The sequence below is a fragment of the Perna viridis genome, chromosome 6 (genome assembly GCF_037379345.1).
Source record: "Perna viridis isolate PV_CMFRI_1.1 ecotype Kerala chromosome 6, ASM3737934v1, whole genome shotgun sequence".
Taxonomy (NCBI): domain Eukaryota; kingdom Metazoa; phylum Mollusca; class Bivalvia; order Mytilida; family Mytilidae; genus Perna; species Perna viridis.
Window position 1 is genome coordinate 30,754,460 of NC_142450.1, and position 25,567 is coordinate 30,780,026.

General features: G+C 31.8%; 3 protein-coding genes across 3 annotated transcripts; 2 read left to right on the forward strand and 1 right to left on the reverse strand.

The window, feature by feature from the left end:
• LOC148614527 (transmembrane protein 35B-like) lies at positions 1 to 2,698 on the forward strand. Its single transcript, XM_088588677.1, has 3 exons — positions 1 to 157; positions 1,689 to 1,806; positions 2,286 to 2,698. Exons 1-3 carry the CDS (start codon positions 75 to 77, stop codon positions 2,592 to 2,594), a joined length of 510 nt encoding a protein of 169 aa, XP_088444803.1. The 5' UTR covers positions 1 to 74; the 3' UTR covers positions 2,595 to 2,698.
• Positions 2,699 to 4,156: 1,458 nt separating this feature from the next.
• Positions 4,157 to 9,702, reverse strand: LOC148614528 (threonylcarbamoyl-AMP synthase-like). Its single transcript, XM_088588676.1, has 5 exons — positions 9,506 to 9,702; positions 8,042 to 8,237; positions 6,746 to 6,980; positions 6,375 to 6,511; positions 4,157 to 5,265 (listed from the first exon to the last, which is right to left on the reverse strand). The coding sequence occupies exons 1-5, from the start codon at positions 9,600 to 9,602 to the stop codon at positions 5,202 to 5,204; spliced, it is 729 nt and encodes a 242-aa protein (XP_088444802.1). The 5' UTR covers positions 9,603 to 9,702; the 3' UTR covers positions 4,157 to 5,201.
• A 107-nt stretch (positions 9,703 to 9,809) lies between these two features.
• LOC148614529 (mitochondrial tRNA methylthiotransferase CDK5RAP1-like) lies at positions 9,810 to 25,062 on the forward strand. Its single transcript, XM_088588675.1, has 12 exons — positions 9,810 to 10,160; positions 13,115 to 13,218; positions 13,972 to 14,107; positions 14,996 to 15,124; positions 16,385 to 16,466; positions 17,525 to 17,645; positions 18,345 to 18,575; positions 19,753 to 19,906; positions 22,307 to 22,437; positions 23,477 to 23,626; positions 24,176 to 24,313; positions 24,826 to 25,062. The coding sequence occupies exons 1-12, from the start codon at positions 9,842 to 9,844 to the stop codon at positions 24,943 to 24,945; spliced, it is 1,815 nt and encodes a 604-aa protein (XP_088444801.1). The 5' UTR covers positions 9,810 to 9,841; the 3' UTR covers positions 24,946 to 25,062.
• The last annotated feature ends 505 nt before the right edge of the window (positions 25,063 to 25,567 follow it).

The following is a 25,567-nucleotide window of genomic DNA, read 5'->3' on the forward strand; positions in this document are numbered from 1 at the left end:
TTGATGGGTCATCATCAACCGTAAAATTTCGTTTCTCGGAGTCCGGCGTGTTCGACTCTGCGATTAGTATCCAGATGTCGATGTCAAAAACAAAACGTCAAAAGACCTTAAAATCGTATCAAGGTGTCTTGGACACCTTTTTTAAACAACCAAAACGGTAAGTAAATCAGTATAATACATGAATTTTGGTTGTTTTGTGTGACACTAACTTCGATTCCCCATAGCCATTCTAAATATACCGGGGGGGGGGGGGGGTATATTACTATATATACAATACTGGGTATATTCTGACAAAAGGGGTTGTATTTTCAGCTAAATTGTCTAAAATGGGGTTATTTTATGTTTTTAAGCCAAAAAAGGTCCAAAAATTTTTTTATTCTACGCCCCCCCTTTCAAATATCCTGGACACGCCCCTGGTTTTAGCAATGCTAAGACACGTGCATAGACGGACAGATATACAGGTTTACACGAGTATATATATATATATATATCCAGAATTTGGTATAAAACGTTTTCAAAATGGAATTAAGCATTTGGACCATATTTGACAATATACATTTCTGTTTATAAAGCCGATCAATGCGCCTTTTAATTGGAATAAAGATGTTTCTTAAGATACACTTTTATTTCAGGAAATTATAGGTACTGTCGGCTTAATTCAGTCTCTATATTTTTCGTACCTTAAAATCACGGTCGAAATTTGATGTGGACCACCACTCATCAATTTGATTAAAATACTGCATCAGACATGCATGTGCCAAATTAAATTTTAAGTAGATTGCATCACTCAGTTTCAATGGTTTTACAAAGTACTTAGATGTTTCTGCTAAAAGCTTTAATATTTTTTTTGTCTAGATGCTTTTAAGTTATATCTAGGTGAAAACTAAATGCATGATATTGATTTCGTGATTTATCCAGATGTTTGATAAATAAGAGCAAAACTTTCTACATGACTTATTTATCTAGAGGGAAAAAGTACAAAACCATTGAAATTTTTATTTGAACCGCCACTTTCAACTGTGTTGGCGTATAATGATTTTGGATTCCTTTCCTCCCTGTGTCAAGTTACTCAAACAACGTAAGAGGTTGGATTTCCGTTCCTCTATACCTATACCCCAACGATGGCACAAAGTCAGAAAATAGCTTGCCAGACAACCTCTAGCATTGCTGGAGTAGCACCAAGTTAAAAAAAAATCCACATGCAAAACCTTTTACTCCTATAATGCAAGAGGTGGATCTAGAGGGGCGGCAGGGGGTGGTACCCCTTTCTTATTAGAAAAAATGTCATTTCCATGGGTAAAATTGATATAAAATGGTCAATAATGTGATAGCACCCCTTTTTCGTAGGAAACTGGCTGGCACCCCTCATTTCAAAGTGTCTGGATCCACCCCTGAGCAATTAGTAAAACAAAGGACATACAAACCTAAAACTAAGTTCAATATTCCAACTTTTATTAGCATGACTGATAGATGATTAATATAAAACTACTATTGGTGAAGAAAACAGAGATTTGTTTCATTAAAATACAGGTCTCTTCCATACATAATGTAAATTAATTTAGTGGATTTTAGCATACTTATTATTCTTGATGTCATGTAAACATTGAAATGCTTTTACAAATTTCATGTCATCCTAGTTTCCTTTCACTATGCACAATACTTATTAAAGATAAAATAATTACTTTCAGGATCAAGATGAGGAACACATTAGAAAGATTGGCTTTATATAGTGTATCTACCATGCTGTTTGTAGATTCGTTAATCAAGATATTCCCAAAGATGATCCCTGAATCAACCATTGCTTTAGTGAGTCTATTTAACTGTTACATTAGGAACCTTCATACATGTAAACTTAACAGGCATTGCATACATAAAGTGAAATGCTAACTTATTGAATCTTTTCTTTACAATATGATTAATGCTTCAAATCATTGAAATTGAACAATAAAATATTCCTCTAAGAAAAAAAAAAAAGTCAATGGACTCGTTTTTTTTTAAATAAAGGGGGATAACCAATATTTAGCCAACACATTTTATGATAAATAAAAACCAAATTTCATGGTTTACCAAACCCACAAAAACCATGAACAATAATACTTTCACAGAATATGCATTTACTTCACACAAAAAAAATCATCTGAAAAAGACTTATAGCCAAAATGTTTTTTTTTCTACAAGCAAACACCTGATATAATGGTATCTTTTTTTGACATTACTACTAAACTATCAATGTTGACTATTCATGTTAACACTGATGAAATAAATTGTTTTTTTTCCATTTTTAGGACAGAAGATTTGCAGAGTACAGCACAGTATGCATAACATCGATGTTTGGATATGTACCAGATCCCATCATATATAAAATTATTGTTGGATCATGGCAAATCTGTTCTGCTGTTGGACTTATCTTCAAGGAGGTACGCCAGACTGCCTGTATCATTCTTGGAATTCTGATGTTGGGCGCTGTACAAACTTTTATCAACCTCAAAGATTATAGCCAGATATTCTTTCCTGTCATAATATTTCTAACATTGTGTTATTTTTATGGAATGGGAAATAGAAAGTCAGAATTTGAAAAAGATAAAGAGGACTAAGATGACTTTGTTTATAAGAAATTATTTAATTGTTTGCAATGTTTCAGATTATTTTGATACATGTATTGATAAATAAAAAATAAAATACATTACAAAGAATAACATTTGGATTTTGATATACATCTGTATATAAACATCAAAACTAAAATTTATAACATTCAAAACCTTCTTATCAGAAATTGCTATTATGTCATAGGTGTGTTTTGTGCAATACATATAGAAATAACTACATTTACTCTGCATATCATTTAAATGTGCTAATCTCATTTGATAATCGGCTTTACACATGAATTTTTTATGAGTCAATAACACATTTTTGAGATATTTATATCGGCCACATCCACAATTAAGTGGACTATTGTTTTATAACCCTGTATTGCCTTTTTTCTATATAAATTTGTTACATAAAATTGAAATAAAATGAGAGAAACATACGGAAGTAATTATAAGAATTAAATGTTTATTTTTTTATGATTCAACGACGTGTAAAAGCATTGAGTGTTTGCACATTTCGGACATGAAATGCGGTGATGAGCATCAAAAATGAAACATTCAATTCTTAAGTAAAACTTTGTTAAGATATTGATAAACTATCATTGATAATTGTCATCACTAATTCAAGTTCAAAATTAAAAAAAAAATTCTGTTAAAAAATTAACTTTTATCTATGAAACAAAATGTTTTAAAACCTCAACATTTTTTAAGGAATAGATCTACATGTACTTTAACAGTACAGAGGATTCTTGTTAATCACATAACCTATTTATCTGATAAAAAATGCAATTGACAGAAAATGTCATTTCAAGTCCAGATACCTTATGTTTTCATGTTTAAGTCCGGTATATACTTTCCGAATGTCTACCTAGCTTCCTGCTTTAGTGTCTAGTCAAAAGAAAGTACTTAAATGAAAATTCAATCATAAAAAAACACATATATTAAGATACAATATCCTTAGAAGACAATTACCTGAAGTTAAACTGATACAACACTTCTAAAAACTTAATTAAACTAGAATTTTCTGCAGTACTCTTGCAGCTAGAAATGACTGATTGTTGAATTAAGCTGTGGTAGAAAATCCTCATTTTTTTCAAAATTATAGTTCTCAGTAAAATGATGCATGAGGTGCACCTTGATATGACTGCATAGGTTGCCCTTGAATAACACATTGAAGGGTGATACAGATTAGAATTAAGATTGTGATATTATAATTGACTACTTGATTGTGTTTAAAAATGAACTTCAATACATGCATTTGAAATCTGACATTTACTTTGTCTGAAGATATACCCTTAAATACAGCTTATAAAAGAACCCTAAAAATTTATTTTATTAAGTCAAATGAAATAAAATCTTAGACCCTGCTTTGGCACAACCTGAAAATCCTTTCCTCCAAAGTCCTGTGCAGTTCAGAGCACAACCCCTCAAAATCAATGCCAAACTTCCTTATGACCTATAATAACATCTAACTAATACAATTTCATGGAGTTTCATCCATCACTCAATTTATTGTCCAGAAACAAGGTTCCTATAAATGAGGATTATAACATTGACAAATCACAATGTTATACATGTAGTCCACTAATTTTATTTGCTCATAATTAAAAGTCAACAGACCATAATTTCAGATTTGACAATATTGCATATAACTTACATGTATCATGAAATGAAAAGCTTAATAAAGTATAAAATTGTGCATGTGATACAATTAAGACACATATTAATGGGACATCAGTTGGTAGCCCCTCCATAAATAAATCTAACCAAACAAGAAACAAAAAAAAATAAGTTTAAACAGAAATGGAGCAACCTTTGCACAAATTATCTTTGACATGTATTTTTTGTATATATGTTTGGTAAGTTGAAAAAGTTTTAATTAAAAAAGCATTCAAAATATAAATGTTTAAAAGCAGTCTTGGATCCTATGTTTACCCTCTGTTGTGAGATCACATTTGTTTGTAAATGGAGAAAAAGATCCTTCAATCCATTTTCAAGTTATCATCTGGGTATAGGAAGTTTAAAAACAAACATTGTTTGTGCATTTAAATGGAATGTGTAGGAATCAAACCAAACCAATACAAACTTGATAGTTCTGCAAAATTGAACAAAATCCTTACAATTTGCTCATACACAACAGGCAAGCACCTAAAGTTAGCTGAAAACAGAGGGTAGCACATACCGGTAATGTGTACATTGCAACATGTGTAACAGGGTATAAAAAATTGTATTGCAAGAAATGTTAATAACACAGATTCAGTTAAGACTAATTCAAGTCCTTCCATTCTAATAACTTATGCAATGAAGATTTTACCAAATACATCCACAAATTACACTTTTTCAACAGTTTTTTGTGAAAATAGATTACTACAATTATTTACTGAAATTACAAAAAAAAATTGGTGCAATAAGACAGACAAAAGTTGTAAAACAATTACACATTTTCTCTGTGACTATCAAAGTATTAGGCAGATCTCCATTCCCAAATAAGATAATAATATTGTGAATTGCACTGGTGCCCTGGATTTCCTCAAGTCTCCAGTTTGAAAATGTCTCATGGACTGTGATAACTATTTACACAGAAGTAAGTAAAGACCTAAATTAAAGCTAATATCAGCTGCAGGAAATTTCAGTTAGTCCATAACTACTTAATAACTGTACTGTACTTTTCAAAGCACTACAAATGAAAGAAAACATATCATGTAGTTAGATTTTGTATGGTGCCATACTGTACAACAACCCTAAATAAATAGATGGACTGAGGCACATTAATGTTAATAACACAGTCCATCTATCACTGTACCTCAAGCTTTGCTCTCAAAGCTCCTCCCAGGACCAGTAAGAGTTGTATTAAACAGGACACCAGATTTGAAGTCAGAACTAAAGCTAAAGGTTCTTGGCAACTTTCTGTGAAAGATGGACTGAGGCACATTAATTGCATATATATTTGTGTGGTTAGGTAATGACGAGTTATTTCAAATTTGTGTTTCAGATGACATGGAGCTGCATTCTAAAGTTTGGTGTACACAATTTTTGTCACTCAAATTGTTATCATAATTCATTCAACTAATATTAATTGAATAGGATTTTACTGGTTTTGTAGGTTTCAATCAATTCAAAGTAAATTCAGGTCTTATGAGGAGTTCCTCAAACATATAAACCAATATGGGGTCATGTCTCACTTCAATATATTGTACATAACTATTTACCAATTAATTAGGGTTTTATCCTAATATACCATTTAATTGATGTTTTTTTATTTGTTCTGAATTTTTAAAATCTTGTATTGATTGTCACCAAACAAGATAACTTCGGCATGATCTAATAAGGTTGATTCAGATGTTAGAGAGAGCTTATTATCATATTGACAGCAATGATTTACTGAATGTTCCTGTGTAATACATTTTGATAATTTACATTGTGAAAATGAGTTCAGTAATTTCATTCTTGGACTTTCTTTGCCAAAATGTTACAACATATCAATCTGCTGATCACAAAATTCAAAATTAATGTCAAAAATAGGAATAAATACTGGAGTAAATCTATCTAATTGATTGGTAATTGTTAATAATTTGAATTTAAAATATGTTGCTAAGAACACAAGAAGAATTAACTTATATGCAGAACTTGTTTCACGCACTTGTTAAATTTTTGCATTCTTCGGCACTCACGATCATATATTGGTTACTGGTATTCACTCTTTTCAATTAATTACTTTATTATTATTGGAGTTTGGGTTAGTTTATTTTATCACAACAGATGACTGTATGTAAAGTTTTTGTTTACCTTCCATCTCTAATGATTTTATAGTACCCTTTCTGTGATAGATTGACAACTGTTGATCCCTGTCTAGAGTGGAATGTGTCTCCTAACATACCATCATCAAATATTCTGTCTAATTTCGGCCACAGTTCTTCAAATTCCTGGAATCAATATAAAACTAAACTAAATTATAAAAACTAGAGTTTAGTTTTCTGTCTAAAATCTTCAAGGGCTACTGGGTATGTTTGTCAAATTTTATAAAAAAAAAAATTAAAAATGAAATTATTATCCCATTAAATGATTTTAGTATAATTTCATTTATTTATATCATTAAATGCCATTGTGTATTATGTAGTTTAATAAAAAAATTACAGGACTCATTCTCACTTGATTACCTGTACACGTAGAGTACTTTGTGCAGAGCTAATGTTAGCACTAGTCAAAGCTAAAGGTTCTTGGCAACTTCGAGCAACCTCTCTGATAAACTGATGATCTGGGATCCTTATACCAACAAGAGATGTTTTCGGATTCAGTTCTGAGTTCAGATCTGGTGTCCTGTTTAATACAACTGTTACTGGTCCTGGGAGGAGCTTTGAGAGCAAAGCTTGAGGTACTGTGACTTGGCCCCATCTGTTAAGCAATAAATCATCACATTGCAAGTTACCAAGGAGTATAAATAGTGGTACTAAATAGTAATTACATCATTATTCTAAATTACTACTTCTTATATGTATAGATATTATAATGAAAAATTTTCAAAGACAGTAAAAGTCCTCCTTGAGCAACCCAACTAATTGTTCTTACGTGTGCCTTTGTCAAACCAGGGATACATATTTTATTTATTAAATTAAATATATTTTCCACTAACTGTTGTATTCTTACAAAGCATATTGTAAATGTTTGTTCTATTCTAAACAGACAATACTAGATGAGAATCACACTTGAGAGGATATCTATCTTTTCTTCATTCACCATAGAAAAGAACAAAACAAGTTTGTCCCAAAATATTGGTCTTAACTCACTAATTTAAATTATAGAACTATCATGTAAAATGAAAGAAAACTTTACACATTCAATAATGCCTTTGCACTAGGAAATTTTTAAAGGGAGTTTTCAAAATTATCAAGGTAAGTTATTAAATGTCACATATTCACCAAGGGTGACTGTAATAACTTTTATCTTAACCATATTAACATTTGTACATTTACGAGGCTCTATGATATGGATGGCACCAGATGAATTTTATCCCACTAATTTGTTTTGTTGGAATGTAATGGATATATCATATGTATGTCAAACAGTACAAAGATTTTTTGTTTAAATAGACAAGGGATGGCTCAGAAGATGATTTTAAACTTTCCTAAGAAAGCAACCAAATTTTGCACAAAATGAAAGAGTTATCTCCCTTTTTCAATGAATTTCAATGCTTTCTATGTCATTTATTTCTCTCTAAACATTGCAATCAATAAAAAAAAACTAACATTCAACTTTGAAAAAGGATGCATATATGATATGAAATGGAAGAACTTTTTTGGAAAACAAAATTTGTCATGTGTGACCCATTGCTGGATTTTGCATGGACTCCATCTTAAGACAAATCAATACTGATTTGTTTAAGTTTTAGTAAAACATCAAAAAACATTTTGCCAGCACGAAAAGTATCCAATTAAACCCATTACACTGTTGTTTACCTGTAAACATCAGAAATGTCAGCCACACTGATAGCAACAGGCTTACTGTAGTCTCTATTCTTTATTTGGTACAGTTTATCAACAGCTTCAGAATTCTGAGCAAGACCTGCTACTCCATATATTGTGTCAGTTGGAACAGCAATTACATTTCCAGCTTTCAAACTTTTTACTGCAATGGACACCAAGTCCTCAAATTCTACAAATAAGGAAATACATTTTATTAAGTCAAGATAAGAAGAATATACATGTACATATACATCTGAAATAAGGCCAAAATGGTGTGTATCCTGTTTTCCAACCCTACATGTACCTCCATTTCCAAATTTTTTTTTGGAGGAGACAGAAATAGAAAATACACAATAAATCTATTTTTCTTAACCTACAATGTACTAATAATTTTTTAAAGCAAAACCAGTTCAAACCGTCCATGCTCCCAGATTTTAGTGGAGTCCAAAGTGCTCATTTACTTTTGTTGCTTTGTACATGTTATTCTATTTATTTTATGTCCTTTGTAGTATGTGTCTGTTTTCCCTGTCTAGTCTATGATTGCATTCTTTTGATTTCCTCTTGATTCTTGGTTCTCTGATTACTTTTTCCATGTTTTCAGGAAAGTCTAGACAAGCAATGAAAAGACTAGCCACCCCATGTTAAAAATAAGTCTGAATATCCTCTGACACCGGAACCAGGCCACCTCTATTTATTAATTGATATGCCCAGTTGGCCTCTAGTTAATCCAACCTGTACAAGCCTACAAGGCCACAGTTTAGAAGTTATACAATTTTAAAAAAGACAACACAGAATACAGAATATAGTCTTAAGAAGACCTGCATTTTTTAAATATAGGAGAGTTTGCCAATCTCATTTGTGATGTCATATTCACTAATTTGCATATCATTAAGTGTCAAATTGGTTGGCAAATAAACAAATAAATAAACAATTGACAATTTCATGATTAGAATCCCAATTTTCAAAAATTTATAAATTTGTCATTTTATATCCAATTTTGGTTTTGTGAAATATTTCATTTAGATAAAATAATTCATATTCTCTATGGGGATTTACATGTATAAGTCTTTTACATGCACTTGATAAATAAATTTGAGATGGTATAAATATTTTAACCTCGATTTTCATGTAAAATTATTTTTAAAACTTTACGCTCATAAAGTCTATTTACTGAATAATTATTTAAAAATTCCATGGATAAAAAGAATTTTACTGGCAGTGTAGGAAACCAAAAGAATGTTTCAATTATCTTAAAAAATGAAAAAAAAATATAATGATAAGTTGATGCCCCATGCCACTAAATGGATTTTTTGCCAACCAAAACCAAATCACAGGTATGTGATGACATGACAATGAAGTATCCTAAAACTATGTATAAACTACAAATTTATGTGAAGATTGAGTTATCACAACCATGTCCATGCATCGCCTTACAAGAGTAACAATATGTGAACGTACCGTTTTCTGCAACTTTTACGATCTTATTCATAGTTGAATAGTGACGTCTACAACACAACGTAAGTTTTGTCAATGACTGTAGAAGTCTGCTACGCATTGATTTTCTTATTAAAATGAGATATTTTACAACATTGCATCATTTCGTGTTCATAAGTTTCTCAACACACGTGTTTTGTTTACAAATATTCAATGTCAATAATCATCTTAATTATTTTACATCTGATTTAAGAACATTTCGTACACATAAACGCTGTTGTGATCCAAGTAATTATGCTAGATGACTTCTCGGAGTTTTCCCAATAAAATAATGGTAAGGCTTGAAAGATCACGAAGAATATGGCTGGACAGCAAGGGCAGATTTATTTTTGCCAACTTCTAAAGCAGCGTTCTCGCAGCAAAAATTTGTTCAGCATTTTAAAGCATTGCAGAAGCATTCAGAGAAGATCAATTTCTAAGACTGTAACTGTGTTTGAGGGGATAGAAAACAGTGGAAAACAGAATAAAAGAAAATCGGCCTTGGAAAATGGTCCACCTCTTGAACACTTCATTGCTAACCATCACAAAAAAGCACAAACGTCAAATCTAGACGAAGATTTAAAATCTGCAATACCATCATATATTGATGAACAATCCTTAAATGGAGATAATCGGAAAGGCAAGTTTTATGTTAGGCAGTGGCTGCTCGTCCACGCATTCGTGGACGGTGAGCCTCTACACTACAGCCTAATTGTCCACACATCCTATTTTAGTTAATAACACACGGAATCATGATGGAAACAGTTCTTTTATGTTAGTTATGTGAAAATTGTGAGAAATTCTTTTTATACTAATATATACAAAATGATACAAATACAATTTAAATCGCAACTGATGACATGTGACAAACAACGATTAAAATTAATTTAGAATTAATACAAAATACACATTTAACAAACTTGAAAGACTATTTGAAAAACAAAGTTTGCATATTGAGAAAGATTGTTTAGGCGCATGATTCAGTCTAGCTCATTTTAAATCATAATTCTGCCATTCCAGACAGCAGATGTGAAACATATCCATTCGCACTGGTCCTTCTTTGTTGAAATTAAAATTTTTAGAACATTCCATGCCTTTTTTTAACATGTGGGATATTTATATATTCGGCCAAGATTTAATTATTTTTTTTAAAACACATCTTGTAAAGATGATACATCAACTTTGGCACCAGTCATCATAACTTCTGTGACTTGTTCTGTGTCTGACCAACATAGAACCTGTCCATTTTCAAGCACATGGGCTTGCTCCCACTATCAAATACACAGTCAAACTAGTATATAACATGAACAGAAAACTGTTCAGTTTATTAAATGTGAACACACTTTGTGATGATATTAAAAGTCGTATATTTGTGGATTAGTTCAACAACAATTCCATTATGAATCGGGCGTTTATGTCACGATTCCTTATATTTTTGATGCACACTGGATGTTTGGACGATTAGCCTGAAGAGGATTCCCACCTACGAATGTGTGGACAAGGAGCCACTGCCTTTTTGTTAATGTACATTGTATATATCAAAACTGTCTTGAGTCCTACATGAACTTATTCCTAAGAATTTTGTTGTCTTTTGTGGGTATTTTTAATTTTGCTTGATCGCCTCTCTGTAAGTAAGGCATAAGTATCATATTAAAAACAAGTATTTCATTTGCATGTAAAACGATTAAAAGGTCTTTCCCATTGACAATTTTCTTCTTGTAATGTACATGTTAAGACCTTTTATTTGACACCAGAATTCATTAATCAGTAAGTGAGTTGTACATGTACATTTATATATTGGATTCATACCTGGTTTATCAGACCATGCTGTAAGCTGTACTGTAAGTGAAATCTCATTGTGAATTACATTGTATCAACAATAGTGATTTATCATAAATATTTTTGTAAACTCTTTAAGGACATTTAGGTGGGGGTTTTGTCACAGTAGTTTCTTTGATTTAAAAACTGCTCTTTTAGCTATAATGTAGGCCTTGTGGTCATGAGATAGCTTAGTTGCCACAAGTGTTGCAGGTGTTGGGTAAATCACACCAAAGACATTTTAAAGTATTGATAGTCACTACTTCTCTATCAGGAACATTGCATATAAATGTACATGTAGAAGATAGAATGACAAGTTGTTGGCTTGGAGTTGAGAAGGATTTTGCTTCTTTTAGCTACATGTACAATGCATGTAGCACAATAAGTTACAATGTAAAAGGTCAAGCTCAGCATGTTGCAGGATCTGTTCAACTTTTTCATCCTGATATGCATGAAATATCCGCTATAAGACATTAAAGCACTATCACTGAACAAATGAATTAATCAATTTATTACTTCCATCATCCTAAATTTTAATTTCTCCACTCTGTTGAAGATGTAATAAAATGGATTTGTATTCTTGAATTTTTTTTTCAACATGTTTGCCCAGTGTTGGGGACATACTATTCATGATGGTCAGCATTCCAATGGAAACAAATAATGCTCCACATCTTCCTTCACGGACTCCTATGAGACTGATTTTATAGCTGATCTTATCCAAAGTAGGGAACGTTATTGAGCAATAATTGAGTGATTCCAGAAAAGCAGAGGACACTTATCCTACTGCATGGGTTTCATTATTTTTTTACAATGCAGGTACCTTTGGTTTTGTAGGAGGTACTTTTCATCATTTTGTTTAATAAAAATGTATGAAATTTTAAAATCCTGGAGTTACTTTATGGTAGTTTAAAAGGGTAAAAGTACCTGGTACTGCCTCTTAATGAAAGGCCTGATACTGGTGCACCATGCTCCCAGTTTTTAGTGTAGTCTTGGTTGCTCATTTACTTTTGCTTCTATGTGTGTGTTACTTTGATAAATTCATGTTCTTTCTTGTGTGTGTCTTATTTTCTTTGTCTACCCTTTGTCTACCCTTGGAATATGTCTTTTTGATGACCATTTGAATCCTTGTAGGCTTGATTTTGTTCTCTTTAGTGTCTTCACCTCAGTAAAAATTGCGATATGATTGTTTTGTATCCAGACACCAATAAAGTCACAATACCATATAACGCTGGATGATTTGATCCAGGGTGTAATTTTAGACAGGAGGTCTTGGGCCAGGGTAGGAAACTCACTCAAATTCTAGTTCAATATATTAACTATATGGCTATGTAGATTTTTGCTAAAATTAGCTAGCCCAGCCATCTTGGGCTGGCGGGCAGGCTACTATTTCTAAATGTGCTTGGGCACATATTTTATTCACCAAAATTCTTTAAATTTGCATAGAGCATTTTGTAAAAAAATAGTTCTACATGTACATGTAGTTTTGTACTTGGAATTTTGAATTCAAATTTGGTAAGTATCTTGTCTACTGTCAATCAAAATTTTGTTTTGGAGTTAAAAAACAAATGATTTTTTTTATCAAGGAATTCGTATAAACTATCATTCATTAAATTTCTGTTACATAGTACCGGTATGTTCCATGGACATTAGCAGCCATTTGTTTTTTTTTGGGGGTGTATCTTATGACACTAGGTCAGTTTCTTAATTTCATACAAACTTTGGTATCATTGGTGTACATATATAAAAATATTGAGTTTATTTTTAAAAATTTTTCAGTTTTCTTTGATGTACATGGATGTCAGATGAATGTTAGTGATGTAGAAATTTCATGGTCTGTCTTAAAGAGTAGTGGTTATACTAGAACAACTGAACTAGAGAAGGTATATGTGTACTCATGGCTCTTGCAGAGTGGTCCATATTACACTGTACAAACTGTTTCCATAATAATTTTATCGTTATATCTGAAGTCCGTCTTTGTGAGGGCACTATTAAATTGTATCTTCTATTATACAACATACATCTACTTTTGTGTATTAGGGTTGTTCCAGTAAAACATATATATATGAGGGAGGAGGGAAGGCACTTTTTGTCTTTGTGTATAGGTGGGTGTTCAAGTCTCTTGACAAAAGAAATTTAATATTAAACATCAATAGAACTTCTACGGTTGGCTCCTCTTATGAAAAAATGCCTTTCCGAGTACCTCATATCTTTTAATGGAAGAACCCATATAAAAATTTCTGAAACCAAAAACCTTATAATACTCATGTACTGTCTACAGTGGATGTTGCAAACTTTAGGTCCAAAGTATGTAAAAAAAAGGTGTAAAGGAGAAGTAGTAATGTCTATGTAGCAAACAAGGGGAAAATTGTACAAAATAATATTTGAAATCTTGATATTAAATAAATGTCTTTCATATAAGATTATTTAACTTCTTTTATTTCTCAATTCTTGTGTACAAACAAGATAATACATGTATCATTAAATTCTGATATAATACATGTACAATGGGAATGGAACATATACTGACTGTAACATGTATGTCCACAATTCCTGACTGATATGTTTCAGTTTCTGTGTGATTTGTGTCTGATACTATTATTTAGCAAGTTTTTATTTATTTCTTTTACTTTTAGGCAGATATTGTACTTCTGATGACATGTTCAATACGAGAGGGAGCTGAACAGAAAATATGGAACAAACTGGGTATTCTGAGGAGTTTAAAAAGGAAACGACAAAAGCATTTACCCCCATTGAAAATTGGCGTCCTAGGCAAGTACACAACATTTTTTTTTTTCAAATGCAATGCTGGAAACAGATAAATAGAATAAATACACAGTGCTTTTTTCAGGAATATATATAATTTTATGCTAGGTGGTTACTTGTTCAGTTTTACAAAAGAATAAAAAAATGTGCAAGGTAGCTTAAAATCATTTCATTAAAACTACTATGTTTGCAATCATTTCATTAAAACTACAATGTTTACAATCTTTCATTAAAACTACTATGTTTACAATCATTTCATTGAGACTACTATGTTTACAATCATTTCATTAAAACTACTATGTTTACAATCATTTCATTAAGACTACTATGTTTACACTACAGCTAATGTAATTAATGTTAATTGGTATCTACAGTAAAAGTTTTAGAAGAAAAGATATTCATAGTTATTGCCATTCAATGTACATGTATTTACCTTAACTTACTGGGAAGGTACTACTCTGTGGATGTCAATAAATTTCAGAAATATACACGATTTTTAACAAATTTTAAAATTTTTTATGGTTGTACACTTTTGGGCATCTCGTTTTGGGTCATGGAATCATGCCAAGTCAAGAATAATCAAGAGCTAGGCATTTTGCAATTAATAGCATACATGTATTTATAAAAAAAAGAATTGATTAATTTAAAAATAATGATGCCAGTGCCCAAATGTAGACCTGCAAAATTAATTATGAACTAAAATTGAGAGTAAGCATAAGACTTGGGAATGAATCTGCAGCTTCACAGATTTTCACTTTTACAAATGTTGATTTTACCATTACACATATTTATTTTACCGCATATTTTACTTCCATTATTGTCCTTTTACTCTTCTATGTTGTTCCTCTTATCTTATCCTTGTTTAGAACTTTTGTTGTAATATTTGTTGTTCAGGATGTATGGCAGAAAGGTTGAAATCAAAAATTTTGGAACAGGAAAAGATGGTTGACTTGGTCTGTGGTCCTGATGCCTACAAAGATCTACCTCGTATGTTAGCTGTCACTCAGTCAGGGCAAACGGCAGGTACATAGGAATATTAAAAAAAAGTCATACAAAGCAAAATGACACAATAAGAATTTTGCCACAACTTATGATTCAAAGCATTTTCTAGTGTTGTTTAGTGAATTCATGAAAAAAAATATAGAAATACATGTTGTAAAAATATTTTTAGAATTCGTGTTTAGTCTCGGCTCAAATACATTCTCGCAGTTTGATAGTGGTTAAAGTAGACTATTCATATGTAAGTAATTCATAAAATTGTATGTTTTTTTTTATGAAAAAAAATGTTTTGGCATGAAACCTTTACAGAAGATTTCTAATAAACATTGCTTTCAAAAATATAAATGTCTGTGAAAGTTGGGCTTAGTAAATTGTATTTGAATTTCTTGGAGTATCTAGCAATATTTTGTACACTGTTTTTCACTATGATTAGTAAAAAATATCTTGTAATATACAGCATTTTTAGGTAAGTGAACACTAGATTAATTGAAGGGTCTCTTACATACAAAAAGGTCGCATATGATTACCTATCAGATATCCGGTGAAATACCCTTTACGCCCGAGAAAAAACTTGTTTAAGGTTACCCTACCTACCCTATTTTTTCTGCATATCCAAGCACATTTTATTGTACTTTTTTCATTGAAATGGTGCTAAACTATCATTTTTTGGTTATGCACTATTAAAGTCAAGAACTCCTCCCTTAAGTGTCTATTTGAAATAATTTTTGAAAAATAAGATGCTTTTACCTATCTACATGTACCTACCATACTTTTTCCTTCAATGTAACCTCAAATAGACATATATTTTTCTTGGCCTAATAGACAGAATGATACTGGAATTAATATTATAATTAAAAATAAGGTTTATACTTTTGACACTAGAATGGAAACATTATGGTTGAGATATTCATTGCCCTCTCTATAAGTATCAGGCAGTGGGTGAATCGTGGTTGAAAAAAAAGCACACAAGTATTTCTATGAAACCAAATTCAAAATGGTATCTGAAACCCAGAAAAAGCTTGCATTTTTTTTAAGTGTCAGTAATTTGAGGTATAAACTATAAAAAATGCATTGCAATTTCATCATCAAAGGGAAATAACTCACTTTTCCTATCTTTTTTTTTGTAACTTTGAACTCGCTTTTCTACATCCTCTAGACCATCAACCATGTGCTCAAATTGTCAAATTCATGTTTTTTTTTCTGAGCATGATTCATGATTCATGATATTCCAATTTGCCTGATTCTAACAGAATTCTTCAATTTACCTGAACTTTTTACTTTCAGTAAATGTTTTGTTGTCACTTGATGAAACCTATGCAGATATCATGCCAGTCAGATTGAATGAAAATTCCCCCTCAGCATTTGTGTAAGTAAACCATGTATAGAAAGTACTTTCAGGTACAAGCTATGTATACCTAGGTGCTAATTGTTTGCCTTTGTTATTTGAGTTTTCAAGCTTTATTCTTGATGGTATGAAAAAAAACGGACAATTGTTGTGTGCAAAGGGAGATAATTCTGTACAGATATTATATTACAGTCCATGACAATTACATTATGTCAAAGATACAGTATGTTTGAATTCTCTAATTAATGTTAGACATGGAACTGACTTGGTATAAAAAAAAAATTAATTGAGCATGATGAGATCTATCTCTGGTCAAATTTTGGTTTTATACTGTTGACTCGTGTTGGAGATACTGCCCTTTTTCAATGATTTTTGCTGTTTTTAATGTTATTTCTTTCAAAAATCTTCTCCTGTGACATTTTTTGATCAGTTGGAACCAAACTTGGTAGGAATGTTCCTTGATGTATCCTGCATAGAGCTGGTATGGGGATTTTTGATCCGTCAAAAAACATGGCAGCCATTACTAAAAATAGAACATACAGTGTAGGGGTCAGACAGTAGTTTTTAGCATATATCTCCAAAACCGTTAGGTTAAGCCAAATTCTTTCAGTAGCTGAAATGATCCATATTATTAGGAGTACAAAAGTCTCAGAGATAAAAGTTGTCAGATGACTCCTTGTAAGAGTTACTGCTCTTGAAAGGGGAAAAATGACTTTTTTTAACAGTTTTCAGTCAATATTTGTGATAGATTAAAAGAAACTTTCAATTGTAGAAATGATCATTATGATAAGTCCTTCCAAAGACTTCGTGAATCAAAATTGTTGGACAACTTCTTGTTAAATTTATTGCCTTTGAAATGCAAAATTGAACAAGGTGAGCGATTCAGGCTCCTGGGAGCCTCTTGTTTGTCATACAATACTCTTCATATGTTTGTTAACAGTTACTATAAATATCTCTTAAACTGGTTAAAGAAATCTGATTATTCTGAATATTTTACTCATTTTAATCCTAGAAATTTAGCCTACTACTGGCATGACTTTGTGTAATATATCTTAATGATTTTTATTTGCATATTTCAGTTCTATAATGAGAGGATGTGACAATATGTGTTCTTACTGTATAGTACCATTTACCAGAGGTCGGGAGAGAAGTAGACCTATGGAATCTATACTAGATGAAGTCAGGATATTATCTGATCAGGTTTGTCCATGTTTGATTACACAGTTTGTGAATTTTGGAAATGACAGTCAAACCTAAGCAAGATTTTCAGAACATTTTTGTCCTTTGCCACTCTTAAAATGCCATACACAAAAATATAGTAGCAGCCTTCCCATATCTGTTGTATCAGCACTCTGATCTCAGCTGGTCTGGTAATGCTGGTCTAATTATAAATTTGTAAGATTATTTAGCTCCATGTATTTGTCATCGTCATCCTTATTATAATTCAGGAGGTTTTAGACTTAACATAGCAAATTTAACACAATTGAAGCAATTTATTACGTGGCAGTTATGATTTGGCTATGCATATAAATCTTTGAAAACTGTATTGAATGTATTTTAACTACCTCAGTGGTCTTTGGATGGCAAGTTTGCCGTGATTGTTGGAGATCATGTTGAAACCTTGGCTAAATCATACCTATGATTAGGAAGTCACCATTTGTTTGCCAAGCAGGTGGCATATATGAGATAAATTGACTACTGTATGTCTCTGAGCCAGAATAATGTGTTTTAGTGGGATGACATGCCTACCTGTGAGCTATCACATTAAAATTTGCCTCTGGATATCAGACTAGTACATAACTGGGTCTATTTGAAAATTAAACTCTCCTGAAATGCATGAAATATCTGAAATATCACAATCAATGATATATAATGATATTTATTTCCACGTATTTTCAGGGTATTAAGGAGGTAACATTACTAGGACAGAATGTAAACAGCTATAGAGATATCTCAGACTCCACATATCATAGTGATGAGAATACCAAACTTGCCGCAGGCTTCAAAACTATCTATAAACCAAAAAAAGGAGGAAGGAGGTTTGCTGATCTGTTAGACAAGGTTTCATTGGTCGACCCTGAGATGAGGATTAGATTCACCTCTCCTCATCCCAAAGATTTTCCTGATGAAGTAAGAAATACATTATGCAATTACAAAATACATTCACATGATTTTACCAGAATTTAGGGCCCTGTGCAGGTCCGGGTGTTGAAAGAATAGGCCTGCAGCAGCACTAAGCTTGTGGTAAAAGGTGACTGAATAGTGCTCAGAACCTTAGCCAGGGGCTAGGGCGCTTTGCCCACAGTGCAGCTGGGTTGTGTGCCCCAGGTGGGTTGTCAGGCTATAATATGGAAAACCTGACTGCAATCCACAGTGGTGCACCATGTTGGGAAAGATGGCACGTTCCTCGCACGTTAAAAACCCTACTTTGGTATTCTTCCGGAGTAGGAACCATAGGGCTCTGCCACAGGAGGCTAAATTGCCCGACACTACCCACCTCTCCCTATTTCCAATGGCAATCAAAATTTGTCGACCCCATTGTCCTTGTGTCCCATCCCATTTTTCATTTCATCATTTCATGTTCATTTTATCATCCACTTCATGTTCATCGCCTGAATATAGCTGAAATATTGCTGCTCGGCGTTAAACCCTAACAAACAAGCAAAAACCAGAATTTAACACATTTTGTGTGACTCAAGACTTTGCATTAATCTAATGTTATATATTTACATAAAAATTTTGTTATGTGAATTTCACAATAAAACCACATAGTTTTCATGTGAACTTATTCTACCCATGCATGGTGACCTGTTCTTAAGCAAATAGACTTATTTATATAAGAAAATTTAAGAAAATGTAAGCTGTAAACATTGCTTAATCACAAAGCATAAAACTATTACATGTAGGAAAAGTATAAGATATTTTTTTAATGTAACACAGATTCTTGTCAATTTCAGTCTGTTAGATTTTTTTACTCTTTGTAAAATTTCCTTTGTAGTTATCGTGAATGGGGGTTTTAGGGTTAGTACTTCACTGGTAAATAAACAGTGAAAAGCAATTGTGATCGTTCACTGTATTCTAGTTGTTTATTTGACATTTCAAAAATTGAAGTAAACAATATAGGTACGTTATAATAAGAAACTAAGGAACGTCACTGACATGATTCAACTATGATATTTGACAGTAGTTCTTTCTTCAGAACATTTTGTTTATCATTATACGTCTGTTTTTGCTATTTTTGTAAGTATAGGCATTTCACTGTATTTCAGTTTTTGCAATGTTTTAATCTCTACATGTACTTTGACAGGTTTTAGAGTTGATAAAAGAAAGACCTAACATTTGTAACCAAATACACATCCCTGCTCAGAGTGGTAACAGTGCTGTGTTACAGAGAATGAGGAGGGGGTACACTAGGGAAGCATACTTGGATCTTATCTACAGGATTAGAGACAAACTACCAGGTATAAGAAATCACATTTAGAAATCAGTTCATAGCTAAATTTATGAATTTGTACTGAATCTCACTTTGTTGCCTACCATGTAAACATTGTGATGTTCCTGATCAGGAGTGTATCTTTTTACAGGCATTTTTAAAGTGAAAAATCCATAAATAGGATTGAAGTTGAAAATCTAGAGCAATGTTGCATTGTTAGTAAGGACAGAGCATCAGCATTGTCCTTCATATGTAGATTCTCTGTCAAAACATGAATGGCTCTAAATCTTTCTGTTGGAAGTGACATATTTTGGAAATGAATTAAAGTAGTATTCCAGATAAGAATCATGCAAAATGTGTTTCATGGGTGAAAAGCCTACATATTTTTATTTTTTTGATATTTTGTTTGAATTGCCATAGTAAATAGAAATTAACATTCGGTTTTTCATATAAACAGTGTTCTTAGGAGATAAAAATTATGTAATGCACTGTAGATTTCAAAATTAAGGGACATAACTCTGTTAACAAAACTCAAATACAATAGAATCTATTGGATTTTCAGTGTTGATTTTCTCCTAAGAGCAGGCAGATTTGAATGAATAATTACACATTTCATAATATAAACCCATAAAACAACTTAATTAGAAAAATAAAAATATGCAGCCTTTTTTTGTGGTGTATCACATTTTTCAGATTTTGCATAATTCTTACAAAGACAGCTACTTAATTACAAATAGGATATGATTGTTTGAACTTTTAATGCAGACACCCATCATGTGTTATAGGAAGTCTAGTGTAGTCCTGTTTGTTGAGATATCAGTGATAACATAACAATGCATTATCAATAAAGTTTGATGGTAAAACGAAAATTGTTGACCAAACTATACAAAAAACTCGGTGACTTTTCATTCCATATTGTCAACTTTCCTTTCATCTCTGGCAACATCCCTTCAAAAAAGGTCCTTCCCTCATAGGTATAGCCTAAAATCATATTAATATCCGTATTAAATCTTGTAGCTTACTAGACTTCAAAACCAGCATTCTGAGTGATATTTAAATGTAAAAGGTATTAAGAACATTATGGCATCTTATGAATGGTTCATTAAAAGAAAATGATACAAAACTCAGATAAGAAATTGTTTTAAGCTTTTTGACAAAAATGAAATAAAATGCCCCAAAACACCCATGAAAGGCAAAATAGAGGATGATAGTACAAGGTCAGTGTTATCTTTTTTTCTCGATATGTCAGGAAACAGTCATTACTTTGTAATGTAATCTTTAGATGTTATTCTTAGTGTACTCTTTATACCTCCTCTTTACTGTTTTACCTGTGTCTGTCATTCTTTGTAATATAATCTTTAGATGTTATTCTTAGTGTACTCTTTATACCCCTCTTTACTGTTTTACCTGTGTCTGTCATTCTGTGTAATATAATCTTTAGATGTTATTCTTAGTGTACTCTTTATACCCCCTCTTTATTGTTTTACCTGTGTCTGTCATTCTTTGTAATATAATCTTTAGATGTTATTCTTAGTGTACTCTTTATACCCCTCTTTATTGTTTTACCTGTGTCTGTCATTCTTTGTAATATAATCTTTAGATGTTATTCTTAGTGTACTCTTTATACCCCTCTTTATTGTTTTACCTGTGTCTGTCATTCTTTGTAATATAATCTTTAGATGTTATTCTTAGTGTGCTCTGTATACCCCCTCTTTATTGTTTTACCTGTGTCTGTCATTCTTTGTAACATAATCTTTAGATGTTATTCTTAGTGTGCTTTGTATACCCCCTCTTTACTGTTTTACCTGTGTCTGTCATTCTTTGTAACATAATCTTTAGATGTTATTCTTAGTGCACTCTTTATACCCCCTCTTTACTGTTTTACCTGTGTCTGTCATTCTTTGTAATATAATCTTTAGATGTTATTCTTAGTGTACTCTTTATACCCCCTCTTTACTGTTTTTCCTGTGTCTGTCATTCCATCATTTGGTCATTATGACATTCTGTAACACATTCTTTTTTTGTAACAAATTCTCATCTTCTGTAAATCACAGGCTGTTGGTATTTCATATATAGTTCTCAGTATACTGTATTGTGGGATGCGTTTTCGTACTCATATGACATCTACCTCCTGTTTGTAGAAAAGATCCTTTTCCATTTACAGTAGTTTTATTCACAATTTTTATTACATTTTTCTCCACTACTATTAATCAAAGGTTGCTGATATTTTTAACAAACTTCCTATAGGTTGTAGGATGCATTTTTGTACTCATATGATGTCTACTTCCTGTTTGCTGAAATGACACAAATTTCCTGGAAAGTGTTGATTATCAATAAAGAGCCATCACTCATATTTCTTGTTATGCTTAGCTTCTATCATTACTTTTTATAGTTTCCAGTTACAACTGTTGTATTTGATATGTTCTAGATATTTCCCTGTCCAGTGACTTTATAGCAGGTTTCTGTGAGGAGACAGAACCAGAACATGAGGACACACTCTCCCTGATGAGGGAGGTTAGATACAATATGGTTTTCTGTTTCCCATACAGCATGAGGCAGGTAAAAAAAGATAATTTGTAAACCAGCATTTATACAGTACCTGCACCGATTTGTGCAACTACTATTGTGATTGGTCATCGATCACAAATCACTTTCTTATCAGTCATCAAACGTCAAACTTATCTATTAAACTGGTGATTGCATCATGTAACCACTGATCAGTAAATATATTTCACGGATTCTATTGTTTCGTTTATCAGTTTATACACGTATTAACTAAATGGAATAGATATAAGCATCAATTTATTACTTTTATTTCATATTCGTTTTATTTTTAACAAAATACAATATTTGGATTTAATATCTTGAATCGAAGGTCCATTTAATATAGAATTTTTTTCTGATTCGCTTTAATGGAAATTCTGAAATTTACATGAACCAATCATCCATCATTTTTTATAATAAAGCAGTAATCAGATACATGTAGGTCATTGGTCATGGGTTATTGATCCGTTATTGATCATTCAGTCAGCAGTCATCCATCTGTCAAATTGTTGCATTGATCAGTTTGGAGACTATAGGTAATATTTGTTTTTAAACTTGTTAAAATTTTTAAATGTATGGCCATTGATTTGTAGGCATGTAAACAAGCAGTATTTTTCTGCCTTTTGGATGACTTTTTGTGTTCCATACACTTCAAAAATAAAAAGAAATTTACAAAAAATCTAATGCTAAGTCAGAAGCTGCTATTGTTCTATGATTTTTAGAGCTAAGTGTGAGTCTGATTTTGTTGCAATTATTGAGGCATTCCAATAATTTCTGAATACATATTTGAACCAGTGTGAAGCAACTTATTATGATAGACATCAATTCTCTGTGGATTGTCAAAATTTCTTGGTAAATGGAGTGTGGATTCATAGTTCCAAAAAGTATAAGAGTATGAATTTGGTATTTGGCTGAACAACAAAAACCACATACAAAAAAGTTGTTCAACAATTCACCAATGGAATTTTGTTTCAGATTTATTAGAAAAAAAAAAAAATAGAAAATTATAGAAAAAATATTTGCAAACAATTTATCCAATCATTCTGTATTGTAGAAGACTAGTGCTTACCACAAGCTACAGGATAATGTGCCAGATGATGTTAAGAGTAGACGGCATATAGAATTGAGAGATTTATACAGGGAGCATGCTCAAGAACTGAACCAGAGAGAAATTGGAACAACACAACTTGTACTTATTGAAGGGGTGAGATTAAATAATGTGTTGTTTTTCTATCAAAAGTATGTGTCTTGACAAGTATGCAAGCTGAAACAGCTTGTTATCCCGATTTTCACACATTTTCTTTACATTATAAGTTTAATGTCTTTGTGATCTATGAGCCAAACACACATCAATCTTTAAATATGAAATTGTAATTGGTATGAAAGCATCACCTTTTGGCCAAGTGTGTTGCATATAAATAAATATATAATTACAGGTTTGCTCATAAAGAAAATAATGTGTGGCATGGCATGCCTTTCCATTTTTTGCTTGAATGAGCAAGCACGTACACTATCTAGATAAGTTTGACTGGAAGAAATCAAGGTCATGTCCAACTTGATCATATGTCATCTATAAATATAAGTTAATCATTTAATATGAATTTTGCATGTCAATTCAGTGATTAAAACATGTGAAGTGAAAGTACTTATTAATTGACATGTCATTTACCTAGGGTAGGTTTAGACCTAAAAATACATTTACAAAGTTCCATTGTTTTTCAAAAATGAAATTTTTTTATTGCTATTTTTTCAGGAGAGTAGAAGATCAGCTTTAGATATGGCTGGTAGAAATGATGGCAATACTAAAGTAATAATACCTAATAAAGAGATTCCCAGTATTGATGGGCAGTCTTCTAAACTGCTACAAAGAGGAGATTACATAGCTGTTCAGGTAATGTGTTTGTCTTTATTTTGTGTGTATGAGTTTCTATGGTTTTACGTGATCATTCTTCCTATGAATTTTGGGGACTTAAAATTTGACTTTTTGTGGAATGTTTACTCCCAGAAAAGATGAATTAGATCTTAAGTATAAACGATTGATGCATAAACATAAAACATTGGTATAAACTTATTTTAATTCATTGAGATAAATATGGCAATGTAAGATCAGGTATGAAATTCATCTAGAAAATAAACTTACCTGCCAAAATATCCTGAAATAGAAAACTCAGGACTGTATGTGACTTCATAATATTATAGGATGCCAAATGTTAAGCAACACCAGAATTTAAAGTTAAATATACTTATGCTCATTTTCTACATTTTACTGCTGAAAATGTTTTGTGATGTTGGTAAAAAGGTATAAGGAAAACTTAAATTGTGTGTTATTGTTTTGAATAAGGATATTTATCTGATGATAAACTTTATATATTTAATATAATTTTGCTTTTGCTTGTGTTATAGATTGTGTCAGCAAATTCTCAGGTTTTACATGGAATACCTTTATACCATACAACATTAAGTGACTTCTACAGAAATGATGGAACAGATGTTAGACAGTCCTCTCATGCCACAGCAGTCTAAACTTATCAAAAATTAATGTTTAGAAAATGATCATTGATATTGATATATTCTAATTTTTTTCTTGGGAGTGCATGTCAATTGCTTTGAAGGATGATAAAAATATAGAAACATCAAGAATTATATTTTTGTGCTTGAGAGTTTTGAGTGTGTATCATGTAATTTGTGTTATTGTGGGAACCATGTGCAGTCAGTGTACCAATTATGTGCCTGCTCTCTTAATTTATTATTAGATTTATATCAGTACTGCACTGGAAGTTTTGCCTTATTCCACCAGTAGTGTGAGCGTCATCTGTTCCGTGCAGCTTTAGGAAAAGGCAGGGAAATCCAGGTAAAAAAGGACACACAAGCACATCAAAGGCAAATTTGAAGGCACATCATGCAAGCATTAACATCTTTACAGGAAAATGGATGATAGAAAAGGGCTGAACATTGAAAGCTTGTGTGATATTAATTAGTACCTGATACATAAAAAAAATATATAATTCTAAAAACGTGCAATTTCAAAATGCAGTAGTGTACATGTCACCAACATTGCCAAAGTAAATAATTATAAAGTAATCTCCTGTGCAGGACATGTTTGGGAATTTTCAGTAGTGTGTATTGTATATTTTTACAGAATTTG